A 27690-nucleotide genomic window follows, 5' to 3' on the forward strand; every position below is an offset into this window, starting at 1 on the left:
CTTTACAGCTGTCCCCCCCTGCACCAAACTTTATAGTCACACAAGAGATGTTCTTCTAACATCCACCAAACCCATGATAAGCTATGAGACTGCCAGACAGAGAACTAGAATGTTACATTTCCACTGGTCCAGAGTCAACCACTGGTATGCCATTTTACACTCCTTCTGACCTAAGGCATTGTGCTTGTGATGTTCGGCTTTTATGCACTTGCTCAACCATGAACTCTGCGGGTGAAGAGTTTTACAATGATATAATTTCAACAGAATGTTTAAATAAAGCGCAGGTAACTTATATATTGGCACTTTACTTAGTCTGCCTCTTCATGGCTCAGTTGCTGTTGGTCTGAAAAGCCTCCACTTTTCAACAAAACCAATTATCATTTATGTTGGGAGGATCTAGCAGGTAAGAAGTGTGTATTGTAATGTCAGCATTCTGTGCCAAAACCAAACTTGAAATCCCTGAGCTCTTCAGAGTCACCTGCTCTTTCACAAATGCTTGTAAATGCAGACTGCGTAGCTCGGTGCTTGATTTCATACACCTGAGGCAACACACCTGAATCAAACAGCTGAATTCAAATAATTCAGAAGTGTGTCTCCATACTTTTGTCTGCTAATGTTAAAATCAACATACACAAACAAACATTTTAAAGACGTCATCTGGTTTGGCAAACAAACAAAGCAACAGCATATTAATACAAGATTTACTTCAGTGTCACCTATTTCTGCCACTATAATACTTCATACTCTGACAGCTGAACAATATTAAGACATATGAGGGCTTGTACACAATACAGAAAGCACAAGTTCCCAGAGGTGCAATAGCATGAGTCAAGATTGCACGCTTTTTGACTTGTTCAAAAACAAAAAAACAGGCAGTTCGGGTTTGGAAATATCTGACTATTACGTGCATATGTTTCAGATTGAGCCACAACAGCCCGTTGCTGTTCAATTTTCTCTCTCCCTTCTTCCTCAAAATTTGATAAGCACTCACAATGTGTGCAGAGTGCTTTCATGGAACAAGTGACTGTGGGAAAATAGAACCCAGTGCTGCAAAATGTTTTTCTAAATCAGTGAAAAAGTGAAATAGTCACTCTTTACTAGTCTCCATTGGTGTCACACACTGCAGGAAAATGACCTGCAAGACCTGCAACTTTGAGCATAAAACTTGGCATTAAAAAAGTCCTCCACCCCCCTTTTTAACCACTATCAAGAGCGAAGTGTCCCACACTTTGACCGATATTGGTGAATCAAAGATTATTTCAGATGCTAGCTTTGCAAGGTTGTTTTACAGGAAAATTCTTCACTACCTTTGATTCATATCAGTCTCTAGCATTTCAAGCCTCCCCTAAATACACCTCTTCTTGAAGAGTTCTACCTCACCTATAATTGGCCTTTTTCTTGTGCCTGTTGTGTTTTGCAGTGTTGCCTTAGCTGCCTGGAAAAGATGTAGGTCGTCTTTGCAGGGGGTGTGATAGTGGGGAACTTCATTCAGAGCCATGGAAATGGGGAGGGAAGGGATTATGCTACCATTGGCACTGAGCCTGACTGTTGCCATGGCACATCCATTGTCCCCAGCACATAGGCATGGAACTGGAACCTCCTGCGAACATTTTGATGTTTGAGTCCATTGGTTTGTGTTTATCTCGGATATTGATACAATCCACTCATCTGCAGCGTGTGGTCGGTTACAGCTTATCAAAATGTTGTACTCTTATATGGAGTGTACGCTGACATAATCTAGATGTTGGTGCTGGCAATAAAATGGTCAAAGCAACCTGTGTGCGCAATATGCATTCCTCTATTACTGACTGTTGCAAAATATGAATATGTGATACAACACAATACGCACACCCTTTTCACTACAGGTAGCCATTTGCAGTGTATTGTCTCAGCATAAGAGGCTGTAACATTTTCAGACTCCCCATGAGTCTCAGCTGACACGTAGTATGAGTCATGAGAGGAAGGTAATCACAGCAATGATGTGGACTGCTGCAGGGCAAGCCCCGTTGTGGAGGAATACCCTTGAGAAAGTCCACGCCGCCTGCAAACGACTGCTCGTGTAGGTCTTGGGATCGCCCTGACGGCGTGGCCAATCACAGCGGCTGTCACGTACCGCACAGGCAATCCTGACTAATCAGCGTACATGTAAGAAGAGCCGCTTTCCTGCGATTGGGCGAGCCACGATTAGGGCGGTTTTTTTTTTGCTCTCCAACAGCACCATCTCTGGCAGGTGGTGTGTGCTTTATAACCGTACAGTCGGCTAACGCCAAAAGGCGACATGTAGGGTCGGTTATAGGGAGAAAAATGCCCGCACAGACACACACGCACACGTAACGTCAACCCGGGTGTCGTTTTTTTTGTTTTGTGTTCGCGTTACGCTTTCCCCTCCTCCTCCCCGGAGCCCAGCGGAGCGGCGGCGAGTGAGATGAACGTCGGGGTTCCCCTCTCCCGGCCAGGCACTCGGCGCTTCACGGTCAGTGGGGAATCGGACAACTGCTCCTTCATCATGCGGCTTCTGAGCAAAGACGGAAAAGCCCTACGTGTTGATGATATTCCGGCACCGTTGTGATCCGAAACGGGGAGGAAAAAAAACCCTCAGCCGCCTCAACTGACAAGGTTCAACACCCTCTCACACACAGTATGATATGTTGAAGACCTTATTTGTTTTTTTTGGAAGTGGCCGTGCCTTTTGTTTTCATATCGGGATCCGTGAAGAGACACAAGTGAGAGGACGCTTTTTCCCCTTTCTTTTTTTCTCCCTGCTCTGAAAATGAGGAAGCGTTTTCATAAAGACACCGAAAATGGCACGGAGGTCTCGTCGTCCACGGGCCCGGATTTGAATAAAATGAGAAGGAAAGGATCCAGTGCAACGGCAGTATGATTTCTCTGTCTTTTTCTCGTCCCCCCCTCCCCCGGCACAAATTGACACCGAAGGAGGTAAAACGGCGGAGGTAGAAAAGTCGCAACATCCATGAAGGCGATCCTGACAAGTTTGGAGTCGCTCATAATGAACACATACACTTTACGGCTCGGTTGCAGATCCTTTCTACTATATTGACATTTTTTACACCCTTCCTCCTAGAGATTGAGTCACTCATATTATTGTCTCGCTGGGTTTTTGTGAGAGCGGTCTGTTTGATTCTTTTTTTTTTCCGATTCTTTTTTTTTTTTTTTTTTTTTACATTTTTAATCCGGATCCTGCCCCGACTATTCAATGGAAGTATGTTATCAGCTGCCGGTTTTGCCTCTAGACAGGCCGGTTCCCAAGCATGTTCTCAGCCGGAGGGGAGCCATTAGTTTCAGCTCCAGCTCCTCTCTCTTCGGGGCTCCTGATCCGAGACAGCTGTCACAGGTAAAGAAAAAAAATGTCTTATTTTCTCTTTTGTGTAACCGCAATGTGTGTGTGTGTTTGCCTTCGAGGATCAACAAGGCCTTAAAAACCTACACCCTTTTAACAAATATATGAATGATCCACAGGAATCTTGCAGGTGGTTGTTGGATATCTAGGCCCCAGAGCGCACGCGCCGCTCACATTTTCTCTTATCTCTTTAAAACTACAACACATACCAGCATGCAGCCCTCAAACAAAAAAAAAAGCATTTGAGCATGTTGTTGGCAGATAAAGGCCATCTTGTTTTGCACTTTCAGCCAGCATGATGGGCCGATGTAAAGTTATACTGGATTCCACCCAGGACTTAACTTTATTAATTGCAAATGACATTCTGCAGGTTTCAATCCCCCGGTGCATTGACAGACCAAACGTAAGCCATTGACTCATACCTGAACGCCCTGCTTTGCCAGTCTTGAATGTTTTGATATGTCTCCTTTTTATAACGTTTCTTGCATATTTTTATTCTTTGATGAAAGAGGAGAAACATTGGCCCCCCACTTACATGTCAAGGGGGTTATGGTTCTGTCATTTACTGATGTTGCATGGCGGTGTGTTGCACTGCTAAGACTGTTGGGTGAGATCACGGTGTGTGTGTGTCCATCACACCTTAGATAAGTATTCTTTATCAACACACAGGACTGCAACTAAAATGAATGCTCTAAATGTCAGGGGAGGATTTGTTTCTTTAAATTTTTTGACATGCAAGTCTTGACTCAGTCTATACTCATTCTTAAAGTGTCAAAACCATCTTAGCTATTGCTTCATTTGTACTTCTAAAAAGAAGAATATATCAGCAATGTGTTTTATGACGTCTAGCCATGGCCCAAAGCATTGCACAGCATCTTCCAATATATTAACTAAGAATTAAGTTAGCGTCTGAGTCTAAGGGCATCCTTTTCAGTCGGCTTTCCATTAGTGCTTTGTGAAAGACCCTGCTCTACATAGTCACCCATGTGTGTCCACTTTGAACCCTCTCAAAGACTAGAACATATCTGTGGGTATTAAAGGCCCTCTGTGTCGCTCATCCACTGGGCTGGACTTTGGTTGTTGTTCCCTGGAGCAATCCTGTGTGACCGATGGCGCCTTTCAGATCAAATGAGGGATTGATGGTGTGGTCCCATTACCACATGAAAGGGAAAAAAAAATCCACATCAGCATAAGGCTAGGTTCCCCATCTTGAGCATACAATCCCAAGTGTATCATTATCTCTTGGTCGTGTTCGCCAGGTAACTTAAGTGACTTTGTAGCGTTAAGTGAGTTCCCCCGTGAAGTCAGAATGATCCGCATGTCGCTTTGGCGAGGACATTAAGTCACTCGTTTAAGGTTTATAAACGCGGCGATATTTTGTGCGGGAGAAAAAAAAAAAAAAAAAAAAGAGACAGCAACAGTGAGAGTGCCACTCAGCCTTTGTCACAAAGCAATTACACTTCAACAAATATTGTGCTTCGGGCCCTATTTATGACCATAAGGGTGTATTTGTCCTTGGTGGCTGCTGTGTTTTTGTGTGCGGTTCCACAGCCCTGTTGTTTGTGGAAGCAGGGCTGGACTACCATTGCAGAAAGAGGCAGTTAGGCATGTGCCTGGGCTCTGTGGGTAGGGGTTTGGCTTGCTGCCAGACTCACAGATGGCCGGAGTCTCAGTCTCTTTTCTTTCTCTGGCTATTTTGTTCCGCTCACTCACAAACCAACCCCCCACCCACCTTCTTCCCCTCGTGGATGAAGACAATTCATGTCATAAACAGAGAAAGAAAGTGGGGCCAAAGAGATGCGTCTCCTACAAATACGTCACTTGGTGGTCATTGAATGCCTCAGATTGGGTGTAAATATGCTCCTGAAGGCGTTGAGAACGTCATTGCTGTGAAAAAACCCACAGCTCATTTATGTATGACAATACTTCAGCTTTTGGACAGTATTCTGCTGGCTGCTTGTTGACAAATTCCCAAATTGAGCCTGGAAATTGACTGAGATTCTGTGTGTACTGTGATGCACGCCGGGCACCTTTGGTCTCTCTGGAGTGATGGGTAAACATGGTAATGGGAAAGAGCATAGTGTGAATGGTGCAGATTATTAGGATCTGGAGTACAGGGTGTGGAGGTGAATGCAGTTACATAGCCTCAAATAAGTAGATGGAAATTATTGTTGATGGGGCTTTGACTCTGTTGCTGATGTCAGTGGGTCAGAAAAGAGCATACACTGGAAAACTGATCTGTTGTCAGTTAGGTCCATCATACCACAGTCAGCGACATGATTAGGAGTATTCTGGCTCTGCCCCTTTCGTGATGTTTGTACACCGAAGAAGATAAGTTCATGCGTAAGAGCAGCAGATAGTGCTGCTTTTCATAGATAAAGACACAAACTACAGTGCTTCTTTAAGAGGGAATTACTTTGTTGATTTTAGGTGAGCTGATAAGGTTCTCTCTCTGCTCAGTGCCATCAGATTAACTTTAGTTCAGGATGTGGTAAGAATGTTGAAGGAGCCATTCAGCCTATGAACCAAGCTTGGTGTTTCACAACCTTTCTTAAAAACTTTAAACCTTGTGGTGCTACCGGCAGAATTTCTATGAAATGTCTGCGAATGATCTGGCATCCTTGGAAGTGTTTGTTACCAAGCAAGGATGTGTAGTATTTGGTAAACAAGCCTGAGTCAACTCTAGCATCTCCACTTCATTTAGACATACACACTCTTTGAGTTCTCTGTTGGTCTGCATCTCAGCAAGGGGGCCCCTCTTATCACATGACCATTCTGTTTTTGTGCCGCAGTGTTGAGCGCGATCGACTATTAGAATGTGGCTCTACGTATAAACTCCCCAACGGACACAATGTTGGGGTAAATTGATAAGGCTTGGTACATTATTTACCTCAGAACCATATGCACATGAGCGACATGTATATTTATGTATTCATTTTCTCTCCTTCCCTTTTTAAGATTAAGAATTGCAGCGAGGGTCACTGAGCTGCCCCAGAGAAACACTTAGAGCCCCAGGATGGTGTTTTGAAATGAATGAAATTCCTTTGTAGAGTAGACAGCCTGTGAGTATAAAGTATGAAGCCCTCCCCGGACCTTAAGTATTCTGGTTTTCCAAAACACTACAGGAAGTGAGTCTTAAACAAAACTCTGATGTAAAGAAGGATTAATCATTTTATGAGGATAGATCCATCATTCAAGTTAGGAAAAGGCTGCAGCTGTATCACTACTTGAGATGCATTCCGCCTGGCTCTTGGGTGACAAAGTATCCCTATCATTAACCAACCGAGTTGTCATGTCGTGGAGCGGGCCAGTTCAAATCCCAGAGGCTGCAGCTCGAACTAGCTGCCCTCTCAGAAACTCACCACATCCAGACTGTGTCAGAGTGGACACTGTTCTTGTAAACCACTCATGACAACAAGTAGACTCCATCCAGTGGTTTTGTGCATGCAGTGTCCCAAGCCTCAACACACACACACACACACACACACACACACACACACACACTCACTCCAAGTCCATCCGTGTTTACAGCTTAGCACACAGTCATTGGAATGTGTCGTCTCACGCGATAGTGTTGAAAGAGGTCATAACTCAGAAGGAAGCTTTCAGTTAATGAAACCTTGCGGAGTTCAGACTTTTGTCTCAGGAATTTACATGAGCATGTGTTGTGCCTGTCTGCAGGACTTCATTTCTGAAATGTCTTTTCATGGGAATACTGCAGAATCCCTCATGCATAATCTTGACTGACTTCATCTTACACAGACATGGGGGCTGGGGCGTAAATGACCAAGACAGGGTTTATAATTGTTTTGAAAAGACGCGGATACCATCAAATACCATTGTAAATACTTTCGAAATGCCATCAGATATAACTATCACCTAAATCACAGTGCTATGTGGATTGTCAAGAACCATTTGAAAAATCCTTTTATAAATGTTCTTTTCTGTTCCCCCTGAAAATTTTAATCTCTACTCTGCCAGTGCCAGAATCAAACTTCCTTGACTCAACTGATGCTGTTTTTACTTTTAGGAGCCTCACCATAACAAAGCTCTTGATAGGAGCGCAAATGGGGTATTCACTAAATTGAACAAACAGAATTCACTTTCTTGTTTTATGGTCCTGCTATGTTCACTCTTGTGATGTTGATAGAGACGGTCAAACTGATGTAAAGAGAATAAGGCTAGCTCAGAAGCCTCAGGGTTATTTACACAGTCAGGTTTTGCCCTCTTGACCTTAGAAATTGGAGTATTGTGACCCTAAACAAAATGGCTAAACTGAAATAAGGAACAGCCTTGTGTAAATCCACTAACATGGAATTGCAGGCCCTATGTCAGGATAGAATATTTAACAGGATATTGTTTATTTATTTTTTCCATCATCTCAAGATGACTGAGTGCTGCGTCTCTGTGACTCTTGCCATTTGATGTTCCTTAAAAGGGCCTCAGCAGCTTTATCATTTCTGTAGGTACAGACTTAAAGAAACGTTTAGCTTCTCTGCAAGATCCTGTTGACAGTTGTTAGTAATTCTAACATCTGGACTTCTTGTCGAAATTTTCTTGTCTTGGCAACTGGACTTGAATTTCTTCACTTGAAGACGTTTCACCCTCATCTGAGAGGCTTCTTCAGTTCAGAAATGAATCTGAGGGGTGAAACATCTTCAAGTGAAGACATTTTTCAAGTCCAGTTGCCAAGACAAGAAGATTTCAACATGAATTCACCATGACGTGGATGACTGAGAACCTCCACAGACAACATCTGGACTTGATATCTTGTGACGTGACCCAATCTGCTTAGGTTTTGAAATATCTTAGAAAACTGAAGATGATCCTGCTCCTTTAAGACTGTCCCCTTTTACCTTCTATTAAGTAGCATTTACTTAGTTAAATAGGAATGATAAGTTTGGATGGAGAATGGGTGGAGAATTCTTTTAATCTACCCAAGATCTACCCAAGAAAAAAAAAAAATCATCAAGGCTAAGATGAGACAGAACCGGCTTTTCTCCGGTCCAGATGCCTTTATCCCTCATAACAATCTTTTGTTGATAACTTGTCCATGCAATTTACCTCCAACCAAATTAATATTTTCATTGTTGCACTAACCATTTGAGCGTGGTTTTGTTCCTCCGTAACAACTGTAGCCTCTTTACAAAAATCAATTTGTACCCATACGTCTCATGACCTCATTCTATAATACCCAAGTAAATAAATTCCTCCACTTGATACCACCAGTTCCCCATCAGGGTCCAATGAAAAGATGCCATCGGCCAACAGATGGGAAGAAATTTTAATCCTGCCTTATCCCAGAGACAATAGGTCAAAATGCATACTGGAAGCAAGCACAGCTCTGCCAAAGTTGAAACCTCCTGAAGTGTAATTCCTCCAATGTCCACCGGACATTGGTGATGATTAAAACTCCAAAATAATCAGTGTGGGAAAGCGTACTGACCTTTCAATATGTATAATTCTGAACAATTTTATTTATTTAGTATTTTTTCTTATTACATTTTGTGGCTGCCATGCCATAATGACTTCATCTGAGACACAGATGGGCTGTTTCCTTTTTCTGTCATTCATTTGTAGAATCTGAATAACTGTAAAAAAATACATATTAAGATAAATGCTTTGCAGTGTTTTATCAGCAACAGGTTCATGATGATGCGACTTTACATCAACGGATTTCTTCCACCACTGATTAACTGGCAGATTTCTTTTGAGCCTGATATTTTGATACATAAAAACCTTTCTACAGCCATGATAAGTGCTTGTGATAGACACATGTTTATGCAGGAGGGTAGGGCATCTATTTTTTTCTGATCAGTTAACAGTATCTTAATTTTTCATTACTACTTAAACTTGACTCACAGACTGAGAAACCAAAAAAGCCCAGAAAAGTATGTATCACAGAACTGTCACTTTCCACTGTACTTCTGTTGCTAAATCAATACTGACAGTCCTCCCAAAAAGTTTCAATGTGTCATCAGTGCTGTGACCTTTTTTCATTTTTTTTAGCATTTTATCATAACCTTCCTTCTCTGGATGGAAAAAAAAAATTACATTGCGTGTAAGGTACACAGGCTGTCTTAGACTAATACCGAAATGAATGTACCTCAAGACATGTTGCTGTTTTAAAGTTTAGAGAGAGTCTGAAAGGCAGATAAAATAGAACGAACATGACTGCTAATGTTTGTGTAACATGGTCAAAACTAACAGCACATATCCCCTGTCAAATAAATGAACAAACATGTATGAAGGAAACTTGCTTCTGAAAGGGAGTCGAATCCTGCCTTTTAGATCAGGCACCCTCTTCCTCCCCATGCCGGAACAGACAGAACAGACCCCACATTAGCACAAGTTCCTGAAAGCGGGGCAGCGACAAAACCACATGTGTATGTTTTGTGTGTGTTGGCATTGCATGGCAGCAGTGTGTTCGTGTGTGTGTTGTGGGCTGGTTGTTTCAAGGGTAAACTTTCCCCTTTGGCCACTGCATCCTACTTACCGGTTCGCACACATGTGCTCACAAGGGAACATATGCCAGTGTCCGCTGAAGTGCCAACTCGTGGCCGACCGTGTGTGTGTGTGTTTGCAACGGGCTCTGGCCAAAAGGATTGTTTGGGCAAGTGTTGGCATGGCTGGTCACTCCCTGCTGCAGAGCCAACATTATAGTGTTCCCACGCATGTTCATGTACCGACGCCAACCTATCACAAACACACATACACTAACAGTGATTCGCACAACTCATGCATGCTGACACACGATCTATAATGCTCACACTAACCACCTAACTCTGTGTAAACACAGAAGCCTGTTTACTCTAAAATACTGCTTTGTAGATTACCCACAATGACTGACCTGAGCCGTTTGTGTGCTGGTAAAATATTAGCTTGTATTGCCTTGTGTCATTGTCTTAGACCATGTCAAGTGTTTGTGCACCAGAGATTCCTCTTGTTTTGGAGACTTGGTCAAGTCATGAGGATACCTGCCTATTTAGGAGCCAAATAGTATGTCCTGAAATTTTTAAACCCTTTAATTATATTTCTATTTGTTGTCAAGGTCTAAGGGTATGGAGGGTTAGACTGAGGCAAGTGTTATTTTGGCCAATTCTCCATGAAAAATCTGTACAACAATGCAAGCTCCTCTGAGTGGATGGAAAAATTGAGTTTGTGAATATGTGACCTTAGATCAGACATGTCTTCCCTTTTTGAAATTCCTGTTGAAATTTCTGGTTTCTCTTTTCTCCCAATCTATTCAAGAGGATTTAGATGTGTGGCTGGGAATCGCCATTAGTGTTAGTAGATTGCCTCCTCATACAATGCAAGTATTATGTTAGTGTTGTTTTTATTTGTATATAGTTTTGATCCACTGTTCTATATTATAATATAGCTTAGAAAGACACTAAATAAAAAGTATTGTTATTATCATTAAGTCTTAACATTTGGAGAAAAATTCCAACAATTCTTAAACAGGCACTTTTTGTCATTGGCAATACAGATCTTATGGTGTCAGTGAAGACTGATGGATATGGCAGATCATGAATAAAAATGAATTAATGCAGTTGTAAAATATTATTTATTTTGTTTTTTCCTTCTCCTTTATTTGTTTTTGTGTCATTTGAACGAAAATATTTTTTTCTTCTTTTTTTGGACAATTTATCACATTTCTTTCTAAGTTGATGTTAACTGATGTGAAATGACAGCCAAATGAGCAATAACCATTTCATATTAGTTAGACTCCTGAAATGAAGTAATTCCTAACAGTATCATGGAAACCTCTGAAACCACTCCATTGTTGGCCAAGTAAGCAGTGTAATGACATATTGGGATGAAACCTGGGATTTACATTTTGAGTGTCGAGGAACCCCCCTCCCTGTGACAGGTAATACCTCAAAGCGGAGCCAGACTAGGGGGTGGATGGTTGTCTGCCTCAACTGACCCGGGTGAATGTAGCTAAATAGGGATAGTAACTGTGAAAAAGTTAAGATTGCCTTAACGCACACTGTACAATTCATCGGTCAAAACCTTTTGCAATTGAAGGAGGAACACAAAGAGGAAATAAAAAAAATCAACCGAAACCTTTCTTGATGAGGATATCCATTTGGATGGGACCCAAAATAAAATCCTATGACAGGCACTGACCATGTATGTTCACAAGGCACGTCAATTTATCTCTTGACTGATAGCGGGGTAAGTGCAGTTTCAGAGAGATGATATGGAGATGGAACATTTTTATCAGTGTAATGTGCGCACGCATGCATGCACACACACACACACACACACACACACACACACACACACACACACACACACACACACACACACACACACACACACACACGCGCTCGATCAAAGGAAAATGCTCCACACTGTTCCTGTGTGTGTGTGTGTGTGTGTGTGTGTGTGTGTGTGTGTGTGTGTGTGTGTGTGTGTGTGTGTGTGTGTGTGTGTGTGTGTGTGTGTGTGTGTGTGTGTGTGTGTGTGTGTGTGTGTGTGTGTGTGTGTGTGTGTGCCCCATCAAAGTGTGCAGATTTCTTTGCCTCGTGTGGTTATGCAATTTTGGATTATTATTGACAATGTTCTTTCGTTTTGCTCAGAGACGAGGGGCCATCTCCTATGACAGCTCAGACCAGACAGCATTGTACATCCGTATGCTAGGTAAGTGTCTTCCTGCCTTCAGTGCATAGAAGCACACTCAGCATACACACATTTCAAGCATCAACTGGTTGATCTCTTGTGATCACTTCCGCCTCTGTAATACACAGTGGATTAAAAAGCAGTGAGATGGGAAATGGACGGATCAGAAGAACGGAGAGAAGGTTGTGGAGATTATGGAAAGATGGGGAGGCACCCGAGTGCACATTCACTCAATCCCCCAGCCTTTTGGTAATCTCTCAACTTCAATAGGCTTAGCTTGTGTGTATCTGTAGCTTTGAGCGACTTTAGGTCTGATCACTTTTTTTTCCCCCCTTAGAGTCCATGATTTCATTTAAAACCTCTTACAGGAAGCGTAAATTTCCTTGACATGCGTCTGGTTCTACATAAGCAGTGTGTGTGTATGTACATTTAGCCAGTGCCCTCCCATTCCCATTTATAAAATGGGTATAACGATGGTGAGCTCCTGGCTCTTATAGGCAAATTGAATCAAATGTATTTTGGAGGTAGCCAGACCATCCTCGGCTTCCTCAATAACAAGTCTACCGGCTGTAATGGTATTATTTTTGCCCTTAATAATGCCTGCGTATTCTGTAGGTTTGCTTGTATGTCTGTCAGCAGGGTTATTGCAAAAACTACATCGTAAATTCTCCTCAGAATTGTTTGAGGGGGGAGCTTAGACCATGGAAGAACTTCTTTTCTATTGCAGTAGGCTGCTGCTTTTAAATTGGAATCAGAGAAGAAAACACTTTGCATTAGAATGGTGCTTGAAGGGAATTATTTGCCAAAAAGATAATTACATCTTATTATGTTTGCGTCAGTATTTGCGTGATCTCAGCACACCTGCGTTTTTTTTTTTTTCTTCTCCAGCTTTTCCCAGTAACAGCAATTTATTGAATGGACTGAAGAGGCTTTAGCCTTTTTTAATCATTTTACTTGGCAAAGTAAGAGGGCAGTCTCATTCATCACTGGCATAAAGCATCTGTCTGTGTAGATGTTATATCAAATTGAGTGTGAGGAGAGACACACTAATGCAGACTGGGGCTTGCCTGGTCCAGGGTTCAGCCTGCTAAGTTAATGCTGATGTGCTTTCAAATAGCTAAACTCAGAGCTTTCGCCACATCAGTTATAATGACATGACCTACATCTACCCCTGAGCACCAGCACTAATGCACTGCAGGGGCAACATGGACCCAGTGACTCTCAAAACACACTGATCTCACAAGCACACACACGTGCTGAGCCATAACGCATGCAACTCACAGATGTTACAGATGTCCATAGACATGTGGGCACCAACACGCGCACATTCAACAGTGAGGCATGCAAGTATTACCATGGGTTTGCATGTAAAAATGATGTCTTTTCACATCCATACCAACAGTAGCTTTTTAGATATTGTGCATAATTATGCATTGGATTGTAATCCTTAGTTTCTGATATTTTGATAGGAGCTTGTGTAGTATTCAAAGAGCTGTTTGCAAGTAAGTGACTACTGGCTGGGGTACACAACTGTGTGATTGCTTGGATTAAATTCTAATACACACAAAGACACAATCAGATATGCCATGCTGGAAGCATACCGTTGCACTGTTCAGTACCTGGATCAGTGTAATAGCCCATGCTCCGACTTGCCAGTTAATTAGGTACATCCAGGTGAAATGTATACTTTATCTCTGAAATCTTTCAAATGATCAGTTTTTATTGAATCTGTTTCGGAAAGGTGTCTATTTCAGGAGGAGCTGCTGCTGTTATTGTCTCTGCTGTATACCTGGGTGTTCCCCAATGAAGTGTTTTATCTGGCACATTCATTCATGTGGTTTGGTGTGGACAAAAATATTTGGAATATCTGCAGTTGCCCTACAGATAAAAGTAAATCACCTCTCTCCAACAGAATCAATAAAAGTGAACATTACAATCCACTATGAAGGCCTGAGTTTAATGAAGGACTGCAGAATTACACTGCATTCATTTCATCTAGATGCACCTAATGAAGTGGCAAGCAAGTGGGAAGTTTTGTTGTGGAATAGTGTTGCCTGGAACACACTAGCATTTTACTGCATCAGTCACAGCGCCATCCTGTCACCTCACTAAACTCACTGTCCCCGGGCGCAGTCTGGCTGACCACACTACAATCGGTCCAAACCAGGAGTCTGTCCCTGGTCCTCTGCCTGACTACTAAAAACAATCATGAACTCTAGATACTCTCAGTATGAATACTAATAGCGCGGACTGTCCTGACATGGCACTGCATGCTCAGCCGTTTGTCTGACTTGTCTGTTTTCTGTCCACTGAACCTTCTTTTAGGATGAGGGGGAGTGTGTTTTGTGTTTAACCATTCCCACACTTGGCTGACATTAATATACACTCCGGTCTGGGTCAAATAGTGTTTACAAGTCACCCCTTTTGGCTCCCTCAATTCCACTCAAGTACCAAAATGGTGGGTTTTACTACTGTAAATACATAGAGAAGTCTTCTATTTTATTGCCTCTTTAGTGAGGTTTACACTCATTATGGATAAAAGTTAAAACATAATGTATGAGCTTTCTTTGCACTCTGTTAGTTATCAAAGGTGATGCAGTACATTGATATGAATTGAATATCAATATTAAGTGCTGAATTGAATTATGGATTAGCTTGGTAATTGTGATACAAATTTTTGACGTTTGCATCCAAAAATGTATTACTTTATGGTTCAAGGGAAAATATTGCCTCCAAAATTACCTAAAAATGCTAAAGAAATTGCCTGACAATCAAAAAATTGGCTAAACCTTGGAAGTAAAGTACTGAAACAGGTGCTGAGGAGTACATACCATGAAGTTGCCTTAAATATTAGGCCTTTATTTAATGCCTAACCATTTGTTATAATACTTTAAAAAGACCCTTTTTTTCATTCTGTCATTCTTCATTTCATTATTGTCACAAGAACAAAGCTTGATTGTTCAGTTGGCACTGCAGAAACTGCTTCAAGAAGGCCATGGTGTTAATTTTGTGATGGTGGTTGGGTGTTCCCCTTTTCCAACCTAACCCAGTTGCAAAGCTTTTCTCAAAAATTTTCTTAGGAATGCACAGCAGCTTATGGTCAGGGCCATATTGACTCTGTTGGCGCCCATCAAACATGAAAATAAAACATGAATAGGCATTGAAAGATACACTTCAGTATGCCTTTAGTTGGGGGCACAATAAACAACGAAAGTCATACGGCAAACCATGCTGAGCCTCAAACTGAGTTTTAAGAATGGGTATTGATTGGATGTTTTACAACACCCACAATTGTGGGGAGTGGGGATAATGAATTTGCAGAAGAAATAACTTTACAGACTGCAGTCTGTGCAGGGTTCTTTATTTTCCAGGTGAAGCCCACCCTTGTGGCACTTAAACTTGAAGTCCAAAACTAAAATCCAGAGTGCATGTAAATACTACGTGGCCTAGCATCTCTAGATATGTTTATTGCCAACGGCATGAGTCTTGAGGAAGTAAGTGCTAATTTCTTCTAGGAGATGTGAGAGTGAGAAGTCAGGTTGGATTTGAACCAGAGCGAAGGAGCTCCCACCCGTACCTGTGCATCGACTTCCGAACTCTTCACTGTAAGTATGACTCGCAGAAAACCGTCCCCCCTCCAGCCCCACTGATAACTAGACATTATCAGAATGTATCTTGATAATGTCCTATTCATTTTTATTCAATTAAAAAACTATATATAAATCTTTCCCTCCTTCCAGAAGGCATGATAAAGACTCAGTAGTTTGGACCTCATTAAAATCCCCATAAGGAAGAATCCTGTGTTGATAGTGTTGACCCAAAAGTAATTCTGCCTCATGCTGACATGCTTCCAGATTCCAGCTATGGGTTTATACTCTGTGTGTGTGTGTTTGTGTGTGTGTGTGTGTGTGTGTGCGCGAGCGCGGACGCGCACATGTGCCCGTCTGTTTGTGTGTGCACGCGCACATGTGCCCGTTTGTGTGCGTGTGTGCACGCGACCACTGACAAAGCACGTCTGCTGTGTGATCCCAGACGAAAGGCTTACGAGTGGGTGGCTGTGTCAGCAGCGACTGTTTGGATATCACTGTGTTCGTGTCAGATCCTCTGACCGGGACTTTGTGACCCTGACCATTCGTTGCCAGGGCCCGAGTAATCTCGAGGAGTCATCTCTTCTAAAGATTGTTTCCCGATTTGTTTTTTTTTTGTGACACTTTCTTCTTTTTTTGTTTGCTCTTTATTTTGTGTTTGTGTGTACGTGCTCACATAGCGCGCCTGGGTTACGGGTCGACGTCGGCCAGCTCGGCTCCTGAGAGGAGGGTCCACAGACTGCTCAGCTTCCAGAGGTACCTGCACTCGTCCCGCCTACTGCGGGGAGTCCCCCATCAGATCCCCCTCCACATCTTGGATGAAGACTACACTGGACAGGCCAGAGTACGACATCTCCAATGATCATACGATCGTGCAACATGCTGACGCACACAGACTGAAACTAACTTTGTGCTTTTGCTTCCCCCCCATCTAGTGCATGCTGGAAAAAGTCGGGCACTGGAATTTTGACATTTTCCTCTTTGATAGATTAACTAACGGTATGTAATTTCTTGAAAGTAGAACTATGATTTTTTTTTAGTTTTTATTTTTCCACCTGAATTGACGCCTCAAAGTAATATGCACCGCTGACAGGACAGTCAGGATTCAATCAGATGCATAATGATCAGAAGAAAGCTGCAGTCTATTATTTCCTGGCTGAGACACAGGATAATCTTTTTCTCTTTAGTATATTCTGCCCCCAAAGAGTCATTTTTTTATTGAGCAATAAAGTGAGTCAGGGCAGTTGTTGCATCTCAGATGGGGAACCATTAAAAGTTTGACCGTTTCTCCGACTGAATCACAAACCAAATGAAAACCTGAAGGCTAATTTAGACTGTCTCCTTGTCCAGGTAACAGTCTCATCACTTTGACCTTCCACCTGCTGAACCAGTATGGCCTGGTGGAGCTCTTTCAGCTGGACATGGTTAAACTCTGGAGGTTCCTGGTCATGGTCCAGGCCGACTACCACAGCGACAACCCCTATCACAACGCGGTCCACGCTGCCGATGTCACACAGGCCATGTACTGCTACATGCAGGAACCTGTGGTGAGACCGGAGGGCTTATACTTTCTCTCACCAAACTGTCAGGTTTCAGATGTTACCTTTTTAGCTAGGAATGTGAATTGTTTTTAACCCTCACCCTCCCCATCTGATCTGCGTGCAGCTTGCTAAATCTCTGACCTCCTATGACATCCTACTCGGACTGCTAGCAGCTGCCACCCACGACCTCGACCATCCGGGGGTCAACCAGCCTTTCCTCATCAAAACTGATCATTATCTAGCTACACTCTATAGGGTAACAACACAACTCCGATCTACAGCATTGGATATTAATAAATGTATTCGAAGAGATATTTATCTAGTTTGCTGAATCACGTGTGCGCGCAGAACACGTCAGTGTTGGAAAACCACCACTGGAAGTCGGCGGTCGGGCTGCTCAGAGAGACAGGGCTGTTCTCCCACCTGCCTGCCGAGGACAGGTCAGTGTGACACTGAAGTGCTGTTCCAGACTCAATTACAGCATTTCCTTCAGAAACCAGTTATTTTGACTGTAAAATGTTACCCCTCCACCCCCTCCCACAGCCTGAATATGGAGAGGGAGCTGGGCTCTTTGATCCTAGCCACCGACATCAGCAGACAGAACGACTACCTTTCCCGGTTTCGCCTACTCCTGGATCAGGAGAAGCTTTGCTTGAGTAATGCCAGCCACCGCCACTTTATCCTGCAGGTGGGTCGCATCCCGCAACCCTCTCAGACAGCCTGACTGCGGATTTCTCACAAGGAATTTTTTCCCACCAGATGGCCCTGAAGTGTGCCGACATCTGTAACCCCTGCAGACCCTGGGAGCTGAGCAAACAGTGGAGCGAGAAAGTGACAGAGGAGTTTTTCCAACAGGGTTAGCTTCCGTCTGCTTTTGTCTTTCTCCTACCTATTGCATTATTGTCAGCTCCCATAAATTCTGTTGATAGATTGTTACAGTTTTCCTTGACTCACTGTTTACTACAGGAGACATTGAGAAGAAGCACAAGCTTGAGGTTAATCCGCTATGTGACAAACAGAAGAACACAGTTGGCAACATTCAGATCGGTATGGAGATGTGAAATTGGTTTATCTAGCTCTGCTTTTATACTTTGCTGAGATGCACCGTCGCTGTTTCTCTCTTCCCCCCCGCCTACAGGCTTCATGACATATGTGGCAGAGCCTCTGTTTGCCGAGTGGGCCCGTTTTTCCGACACGCGTCTGTCCCAGACCATGCTGGGTCACATGGGGCTAAACAAGGCCAGCTGGGGGGGGCTCCAACAGGAGCAATCCTCTGTGTCCGATGAGGCGGAGCCCAACGCCGACGCCAATCTCGCACAGAAGAATGGCAACACTCCTCCAGCCACAGGCGGAAGCAGCTCCAAAGAATTACCTCAGGGAAGCAGAGTATCCTGACACTCCTCTTGTGTCCTTTCACCTCAACCTCCAGACCCCTGACCCCGGCCTCAGGGCCTCTCCACAATGGGGGAATGGGTGGGGCCTCCATAGCCTGCAGCCCCGCTGCTGTAACCCCACCTGATCCTTATTCTATTTTTGTTGCTTTTGCCTCCCATCACAATAAACCACTGATTTTTATTTAATTTATTTAATTTTTAATTCTTCTTTTTTTTGACATAGAGCAATACATAGATACCTCATTTGGCTACTGCTGTATTTTCTTTTATTTGCTTTATTTTATTTATTTGTTCACTGTAGTTTGGCATTGCTGACTGAAAAACACCACTTTTTTTGGTGAACCTTAAGGGGAAGGTAGTATAAAAACTGAAGACAGGTTTTTTTTGGGGGGTATTTTGAAGTGCCATTTGAAAACAAAGATTTGAAGAAATGATCTGAACAGAATTGACTGAGACACCTGGAGTATTCAGACATGAGACCCTCCTTAGACTGAGGAATACCATGTTGCATTTTTGTACTGAAGAATCTTCCTCATGTAAAAACAAACAAACAAACAAACAAATGTGACAAGCCCAGTCCTTTTGCTGCCTCTACCAAGACTGTTTACGCATCTTGTTTTTTTTTTTCCTCCACCCCCCACCCCTGTGAACTGAAGTGAACCACGTTGGCTTCACAGTTTGCCTTCAAAGCTAAGATGTGAAGAACCACTGGTTTGAACTGTCATCCCACTGTTTTAAGCCATGAGCAGAACCTAACACACACACCAGATGCCATAAGTAACTCCACCTGTGCTACGTGTTCCTGCACTCCCCAATAATGGCGCTGGATGTGCGTATTTTTGTTTTTTTTTTTTTTTTCTTCTTTTTTGAACCCTCGACACCTGAAAAGACCCTGGGAAGGCATTGCAGAAACAATTTTTTTTTTGATGTGTGCAACTCTTCCAGTGCTGGTTGAACTCTGAGGGGGGAGGGCTTCCCTTCCCGCACTGTTGATTCATTCACTACCCCACCGCATCTCACCTGAAACTCCACGCAACTCGACTCGCTCAGGGTTTCGCCAGTCTCTTATCAAGAAGAGAGGAGGGGGTTGACTATGGGGAAGGGGGATGACGCGAGCTTGTTCTCTCTGGCCTTCGGCGGGAGGACTCTCAATCTCCACAGAATGTTTCTCACAGCCACATGCAACCTACTGACTGCTTGACCGATGCCTTATAACTATGCACAACTATGCTAAGTGACCAAACCAACTTGTGTTCCCATCAATTGCATGGTGTGCTTGTCTTTTTGAATGCACTGTCCAATCCCTTTTTTGTTGTGAGGAACAACTCCAGCTGTCCTTTTGTGTATGGAAACAAAATGGTTGAGTGACTTTGAACATTCCATTTCTTTGTGTTTGGTTTGTCTACTTTGATTCCGTACAGTGGCACAAATTGTGTTTCAACATTTTGAAAGATAACAGGTGCTTTTCTTACTTTAGCTGATTTGTATTTTGCTGTAAGTGCTGTAAGACTGTTGATAAAACTGTTTACAATTGTTGCGACAGCCATTTTTGGGAAGACTTGAGTGTCGAGCCAGATTTTGTAAAGGCTTTGCTGTTTTGACCTTTTGATACATGCCTGTTGCAGTTCCTATTTGAATAATAAAACCTGTTGATAAATGTTTGACTTTCACACGATTCAAATATGTAATCTACAATTAACAGCACCCCCCCCTTTATTTGAAGGCACAGTCAAGGTGATTTTAAACAGATTCTTACTGAGAACAGGTGACTTTGAAAATCCCAAGCAAAGAAGCAATGCAGGACTCTGACAAACTTTTATTTAAAAATTCGACAATACTTTTAATGGAAGACAGTTGTATAAACTTTTGAATTACAATTTGAAATCATCTGGTAACTCAAAAGACCACCTTCCCTTTATAATAGCTAATATGAACGGTTGACTTAGAGCAGCAACTGCAAAGGCATAAATAAGATAAAAACAATGATTTGCTTCAAGTCACTTTGGTCAACATACACCTTAATCCCTACATGCCCCAGTGGAAGCATTTCAAAGTGTTTGATTTCAAAACTGGCTTGACAAAAAAAAAAAAAAAAAAAAAAAAAAAACAGTAAAAAGTAGGCTGGCGTGGCATATTTAACACCTTTTGAGATTTTGGTGACAGCCAGCTGAGCTCTGGAACCAGCCTTGCTCACAAACAACTACCACCATAATAGATTCAAATGTTTTTTTTAATATTCCTTACCAGACAATTTCTTTGATTCAGTTCTACCCGGAAGCTGGATTTGCCTTTTTTTTTTTAAAGAAGGTACTAAGACCAGAAACCCTGTGCAGTCAACCTAGAAATATTGCCTTTGCATTACAGTTTCAGTGCCTGCTTTTTCTATTGTTTTTTTGGAAACAGTCTTTGTTTTTGGGAGGCAGTATATGTGTCTATACATATTTCCTAAAAGGTATTTGCCAAGTTTCAACTAAAACTTGAGACAAAATGGCAAGAGCGGCCATTATGGTGCGACATGACAGGCTCAGTAAGGACTGTTCAAACTTTGCAAAGTAACTTGATCTATTCAGTGAAATTAAACAAACCAAAAAAAAAAAAAATTAGAACACCCTTTGAGTCATTAAGAATATTCAACCAAGACATAAATAAATGGTAATAATCATAAATTAAGATGACAGGGAATTACCTGCCAACGATACAGCACATTACTCTACAAGACAGTGCTGTCTTTCCTTAGTGGTAGAAGTTGCACTGGACCCTTCAGAAATTGTACTGAAAGCTAGCCTTAAGAAAATAAAAGAAAATTAAAAAAAAAAAAAAACACTGAACAATAACACCAGTCACATTGATCAGTTCTGTAGTGTTCCTTAAAAGTGCATGTGTGTGCCTCTCATACCTGTGTTGAGGAGGAACACTGAGCCCGACCAAATAATGATAATGCCTGTAAAACAATCTAATGATAAGAGTGTTTGAAAGTGCAAAAAAAAAAAAAAACCAAAAAAAACTGTGGGTCAAAACGGTAATTGCTAGACATTTTGAAATGGCTGAATGTTAAAGCAGTCTGTGGTTTAGTCCAGACAGGATCCCTTGTCACCAGAAAAAAAAAAAAAAAAAAAGTTGGCACCATCAAGGTCGAAGAGTCCAAAGTGTCTCCCTCACATCTGGTCCTCCAGGCCTCGGCTTGAACCCGTGGAGCCTGTCATTGGATTAGACCAACTTCCTTTTTCCAGTCGGTTTCAACATGTGCTGCCCGAACTGTAAAAACAATCGAGAGAAGCAATCAGGGCCGTGACATGTGTCCCCTGGCACACAATTGGTATGATGAAACCCGGTATCTTTCTAATGCCTAATGTTTTTTTTCTAATTGTTAAAATATTTTCAGGAACATGATTAGGGGATTGTCTCTCACCAAAGGAGTTTCGGTCGGACGTTTCACTTGTGGATCAGGAAGTCTGAAGTCATCTGTGTCTTCCTGCTCGCTGTCGTGTCTGTGACGGTGGGCAAACTTGCGTTTCAGAGCCTCTGCTATAAGCGCTGCTGCGTCCATGGGCTCCCGGACTTTCTCCTTCTGCTCTCCTTCTACTGGCCGACTAGGAAAATAACTCAGTTAGCAAGGTCATTTGCTGAATGCAAACGGATATGTTGCTTACATAACTGAAACTATGTGCTTCAAATGACAGTTTTGCTGGGGCCCACATAGGAAGTTGAAATCAGACAAAGCAATATGACATTAGGTCACTGGTGAACATGTTCTTGTTCAAATGTGTCAACCGCGTGATGAATGGAGAATTTTCCCTTAGCATCACATACTGACGCATTAGAACCCCTTTCCTGTCATTTTTCAACAATCCATGGAGCGTCATGTTTACATCAACATCATTATCGATATCCAAAGTAAAAGCCAAGTTTGTATTTCCCATATCTTTTTGTTCCTCCACTGACGCTGCAGCAGGAAAAAAAAAAAAGACGCTTCTCCAGGCTAGTCAAAAAATTACAGGAAAGGGGAGTCCAATTTGTTGGTATGTGACAAGGGCTTTGGAGTGAGACTGGGTGGTACTGGTAGGGAGTAACTGGAGGAACTAGATTAATGTTAATTAGACATTGTATAAACTGAAAAGATTTTTCTTCGCTTCAGCTAAATGGGACAGTCAAAGGGGAATTCATTTATGCTGCTCTTGCTTATGTGTTTAACAATTCTATTTCCTGTCTGTTTTGTTCAATCCTATTTAAAATATTGTGCCCCACCCTTCGCCCATTCATTTTATTACAGAAAAAGAAGGACAAATTCATGAACGTATACAATATGTGATTTATCACACGGGACCTCCTACAAAAAGCCCCCAAATTCATCTTCCCCACCCTACCGGCCTACCTTTTGACAGATCTCAACTTGACTTTGCTCATGTCTTTTAAGACATCCAGCATGTTGGGTATTTCTGCTGGCCTTGGACTCGGCACCGTCTGGTCGGCTGTCTTCTTCCCCCTGCGCTCCTTTATCAACTCAATGGCTGAAAATGTCCGCTGGAGACCGGGGGGTGGGAGTGGAGGAGGAGGAGGAGGTGGTGGTGGTGGCGGTGGTGGAGGTAGGGTGCCATAGGGTGGTGGTGGGGGAGGAGGTGACCCTGTGGAAGCAGCTGCAATGAGACAAAGACATGTATGAATGGCTGAGCGACAAACGGAATTCTGCTGCCATCTAAAGGACAATGCGCATCACTGAATTTGAGCCCAAATGTGCGTTGCAGTTTGGAGAAAAAAACAAATTCAGTTGAATGTTAAATGAGCGTTTACCTGGCTGTGTGCTCTTTTCCTGTGCGAGCACGATTTGTGCTATTTGAGCTCTGAGTTTGGCGAGTTCGGTCTCCAGTGCGCTGATCTTCTGAATAGCCTCATCATTAGCCGCCGTAGACCCCTGAGGGTCCGGGGCCTCTTGGTTGAGGCTTGGCAGTGACCTCTGCCTGGTTAAAGGTTTTCTTGGGAGGTGAGGCTCACGTGCCCGAAATATGAATCCTGTCGAGGGTTCAGCCCTGTTTCAATGACAAGAATAAATGGATCATAGATGGAAGTCCAATTTCAAAAAGCTGAGGTCCCCTCTGGAACAGGACGGATAAGAGAGGACGTCATATCATCAATTTGGCCATGAGTGAGTGCGCAACACAATAATGCTTCTTCCCTGTCTGGAGATAGTCTCAAATCTCCCAAAACTCCAGTACTTTTGTTAAGGGGATGAAAAGACTCGAAAAACCCTGCACTGGCACACTCAGGGTTCCAGTAAAGGTTCTTTCATTAGTTTTGCCAGTTGTAAATTCTGTGTAAACATAGTTAATGTTGAGTGCTTTACTTGGAACGCCCTCTTGAGAGGGATTTTGCATTAATGATGCCACAAAAACACGACAGAAAGTCATACACACCTGAGGTGCAGCACTACTTTTACAGAAAAAATTAAGACTTCACCAATTCAGAGTTTGAACCCCCCAACACACACACATACAAACACACACACACACGCACGCGCACATGCACTCACACGCGCACGTTGGAATTACTTGTCAGGGGAAGGCAAAGTATGTGTGAAAAAAAGAACCCTGCGATTTCTGTGTACAGGAGATACGCGAGTACAAACACCTGAAACATAACATGACGCTACCCATTTATCAGTCTGGTACTGTCGCCTTATAATGATAATACTTTAAGCTGACATGATGTCAAAATGTAATATGAGAATTTAAGCAAATGGCATGATCAAACATTATCCGCCAAACAGGATAATACTATGAATTTCTGAGTGTCTAAGCAATGACAGGGGCGCATTCCATGGGTTAACAAATTGAGTGTCATTGCTTTCACTAGTTCAGGTTGTTCTACTTGACTGGTATGGCAGGATACCACTTGTCAATTTCTTTTTTTTTTTTATTTTTGATGAACAAAAAACATGTGGCAACTGGTGACCACTACACCTTCTATAAGAAATTTAAGGAATCTGCATGTAATAATTGTTCTTGCATTTTTTTTTAATTTCTGTTACATATATCAAGGGACTCTGAGTTTGAGATATCCAAGCTCTCGAGGGCCCAAGTTAGGCTTAAATTTCCCTCCAACCTCCAGATATTACCAAAACGCCACTCTGCATTGCACATTTTACTCTCCACATTGTCTATGACTGATTGTCTTGCTCTTAGAGCTTTCCAGCCCTGATGTAGCCTAATGCTAGTGCCCTGGGAAAATACAGAACCAAACCAAGGCTACCATCTGACCTGATTTATTTTGTCTTCTCTATTAAGTATTTGATGAATATGTATTTTCAACAATGCCCATAAAGCAAACGTCACTTTTCATAATGGACAGTTTGTCCTAATTAAAAAAAAAGTGACAAGGAAATGCATTCCTGGTCTAAGTTGTTGTTCTATTTATTTGTGATTTATAGGGAAGATCCATTGGGAGTTGGCTAAGGGCATTCAAAGTGGATGTAGGAAGCCAATGAGGATCTAGGGGCATGGACGGCTGACAGAAATCAGATACAATTATATGAAGAAGGAAATTGTAGACATTAGTTATTAGATTTTTTTAAGACAAGAAATTGTCCAAATATATGGTGGAATCCCACAGTAGTCACTTTGTTAAAAATTTAAACCAAAAGTGATTCTTAAAGATGAACAAAATGAATTTACTAAACTCAATCATGAAGATGGATGTTAGATTCAAAATATGTGCATGTACGCACATATCACTGATACGCTTCAAGCACCTTTGTTTGCCATATTTCTGGGTAATGACATTTAGTATGAGATCCCCTACACTTCTAGAAAGTGTATAGCTGTGCTGCCCTCACCGTGGTCTGCCCAAGTAGTCCTCATTGTCGTCCTCCTCATCTCTGTCGAGCCAGCCGATATCGGCCAGAGAGGCCACCAGACTGGTTTCCCTCTTGGAGCTTATCAGGACACCAGCGTCCTTTGAGTATGGATATAACTGTTCAACAGAGACCAGCAATGTCCAGTGTTAGAATTAAAAAAAAAAGGGAAAAATTAAATAACTGAGCAAACCCTAAGGCTTTTTTTCTCCCCCAAAGAAGAAGTTATAGAGAGGCCCTATATTTTGTTAGTGAAAGGTTCAGATGTATCAGTAATTAGGTAAGTCCTCTGAGCAAGTCTTTCATTAGCAGACTGTTGTTGAGCATTGCTGAACAGACTGACCTAAAGCAGACATACTGCATTCCTCATAGCTAGGGAGGGTAGCTGGAAAAAGAAGGAGAAAAAACAGAGAGAAGGCAGTGCTGAAAGAGATTGAAAAGTAAAGAAAAGCAGATCAGCTTTTGAAACGACACAATGGTGTGAAACTAAGTTATTTTAAACAAATGCACGCTGATTGAAACAACTTTCGCAAACACATTGTTGGGTCTCTGATAATACAATCATATTTCTGTTCCAATGACTTCACCCACTATGTTGACAGTTAATATAAAAACAGACGTGTAGCGGTAAATAAAGGTGAAAAGGGAAGCTATCTCTTGTTGAGTAGTTGTGAGTAGGGGAGAGAAGGGTGGAAATAAGAACACTAGAATAGATGAATTTGTGTGAGGCCAGGTCAGAGAAACAAACTAAATGAGCAGTGTACACATATTTTACATTAAAAGAGTCAAACTTGGACCGTAATCACTGTCAGCGGAAAGAAATGCTGCTCAATGCTGTTGACATGCCCTCACCTGAAAATGAACCCTGGGGCAGGGTTTGAGAGGAAGGCTTGTGGCTATTCTCCTTACAATACTTCTAGAGGACCCATAGGGCTTAGCAGCTCCAAAAGCCTGTAAAAAAGAAATCCTCATGTTACACACAAGCGAAACAAAAATAGTACTGAATTTTTTTTTTCATAGCAGTGAACTATTCAGTTGATATGCTTAAATAAAGGCATTAAATACATTTTTTAAAATGTGGAAATATTCAGACCCTAATTACACAGTAAATCAGTTACGTACCAGGTCCATTTCAATGCGATCATGTTCTTTACTCATTGTTGCTGAGGTGCTTCACAAGAACAGGTGGTTTCTTGACCATTTGCTGAGAGCCTCATCACTCAACGGCAATCAGGGAGATTGGTAAAGTCAGCTTTTGAAACCATGACACATGCAAGCATACAATTGACATGTGAAAATGCTGGCAGCTGTCAGATCAACATAGGAAAAGATAAATAAATAAAACATTTTTGTCATGCATTCGGTCACAATGCTTGTGGATATGGTAATGTAACTTTACAACTTGAACAATTAAGTTATGAAGCGGGTAAATAAAGTTTCAAGACCTTTGCGACTTATGTGTAATAAAGCAATTTATCACGAAGCCGTATTCCCAAAAGTAGAAATGATAGATTGGGGCGCAGTAAGGTGTCAATTCTGACAATCTCTAGTAAACAGGATATCAAATAAAGTCAAAGATTAACTGTAAAGAATGCGTGAACACTTGAAGTGGCTAACAATTCTCTCTGTTAACCTGTTTACCATTTCCCGACTAGAAAACGTGATAAGTAGCAACGTACTATTAGCAGTGCCCTGACAATAGACATCGATTAGACTAATTCGGGTGAATTAAAGCTAATTCAGGCGAATCAGCTACATGACACCAATTGGTCGGATTTAATTTTAGTAGGTAAGTAGGTATTAAGGCTAAACGACGCTAACACGTTTAGCCTAGCCTAGCGAACGAGCTAAAACAAACCATCTATTTTCAGCCACTGACAAATGTCACGCCTAAAGGATTTGTTGAAAACACGCACAGTGCTCTTAGCCTAATCTCTGAAGTGGGGATTAATATCCGAATAGATCACAAACAGTTGAGTGCAGCGTTTTGGGGTTTGACTTACCGAGACGGGCGTCAGCTAACAACTTTTGGATTGTTTGCTGCTTTGCCTTGCCGTGTAACTGTCGGACATCTCCCGCAAGAGGTGACTAACACAAAAAAAACGTCTTGGAAAACCCTTCCGAGCCAATTGGATTACATGGATAACAATTGGTAGGTTGTAGTCTTGAGTGTTACTATAGGCTACTCACATTGATTGACAGCAGAATAGACCAGATAAAAAGCAATGGTTCAAATTTTCTTTCTTCTGTTTGGTCTATACATTGATCAATCAAAGTACTATGGACCAATCATATACCTGGAACTCTGAGTATGTTCGTTCTGTATTTATGTATATCC

At 42.1% G+C, this 27690-nt stretch overlaps 2 protein-coding genes across 5 annotated transcripts; one reads left to right on the top strand and one right to left on the bottom strand.

The window, feature by feature from the left end:
- Nucleotides 1–2272: 2272 nt before the first annotated feature.
- Nucleotides 2273–20169, top strand: pde7a (phosphodiesterase 7A). 4 transcript variants are annotated; one of them, XM_086151284.1, is made up of 13 exons: nt 2273–3352; nt 11947–12007; nt 13456–13488; nt 15502–15591; nt 16254–16417; nt 16509–16572; nt 16924–17120; nt 17239–17370; nt 17463–17554; nt 17658–17802; nt 17874–17970; nt 18081–18161; nt 18253–20169. In XM_086151284.1, the coding sequence occupies exons 1-13, from the start codon at nt 3215–3217 to the stop codon at nt 18507–18509; spliced, it is 1551 nt and encodes a 516-aa protein (XP_086007410.1). In that variant the 5' UTR covers nt 2273–3214; the 3' UTR covers nt 18510–20169. The 4 variants fall into 4 exon arrangements, with proteins under 4 accessions (XP_086007410.1, XP_086007411.1, XP_086007412.1 ...); XM_086151285.1 differs by having other exon boundaries at nt 15505–15591; XM_086151286.1 differs by lacking the exon at nt 13456–13488.
- A 142-nt stretch (nt 20170–20311) lies between these two features.
- On the bottom strand, nt 20312–27456 carry mtfr1 (mitochondrial fission regulator 1). The gene is made up of 8 exons (XM_086151288.1): nt 27356–27456; nt 26475–26604; nt 26205–26303; nt 25335–25471; nt 23297–23532; nt 22881–23142; nt 21918–22098; nt 20312–21763 (listed from the first exon to the last, which is right to left on the bottom strand). Exons 2-8 carry the CDS (start codon nt 26508–26510, stop codon nt 21716–21718), a joined length of 999 nt encoding a protein of 332 aa, XP_086007414.1. The 5' UTR covers nt 26511–26604; nt 27356–27456; the 3' UTR covers nt 20312–21715.
- Between the last annotated feature and the right edge of the window lie 234 nt (nt 27457–27690).

This window comes from Fistularia commersonii, chromosome 8, assembly GCF_037954325.1.
Source record: "Fistularia commersonii isolate RoL2024-O1a breed Wild chromosome 8, RoL_Fcom_v1.0, whole genome shotgun sequence".
Classification (NCBI taxonomy): Eukaryota; Metazoa; Chordata; class Actinopteri; order Syngnathiformes; family Fistulariidae; genus Fistularia; species Fistularia commersonii.

What these genes read in the sequence shown, in the direction of transcription:
- mtfr1 (XM_086151288.1), bottom strand. Translation starts at nt 26,510, where the DNA reads ATGAGTAAAGAACATGATCGCATTGAAATGGACCTG. An exon ending in ATCGCATTGAAATGGACCTG is followed by an intron (nt 26,304 to 26,474) that starts GTACGTAACTGA and finishes TCTTTTTTACAG; the next exon opens with GCTTTTGGAGCTGCTAAGCC. An exon ending in GTCCGACCGAAACTCCTTTG is followed by an intron (nt 21,764 to 21,917) that starts GTGAGAGACAAT and finishes TTGTTTTTACAG; the next exon opens with TTCGGGCAGCACATGTTGAA.
- pde7a (XM_086151284.1), top strand. Translation starts at nt 3,215, where the DNA reads ATGGAAGTATGTTATCAGCTGCCGGTTTTGCCTCTAGACAGGCCGGTT. An exon ending in CTTTGATAGATTAACTAACG is followed by an intron (nt 16,573 to 16,923) that starts GTATGTAATTTC and finishes CTCCTTGTCCAG; the next exon opens with GTAACAGTCTCATCACTTTG. An exon ending in ATCTAGCTACACTCTATAGG is followed by an intron (nt 17,371 to 17,462) that starts GTAACAACACAA and finishes GTGTGCGCGCAG; the next exon opens with AACACGTCAGTGTTGGAAAA.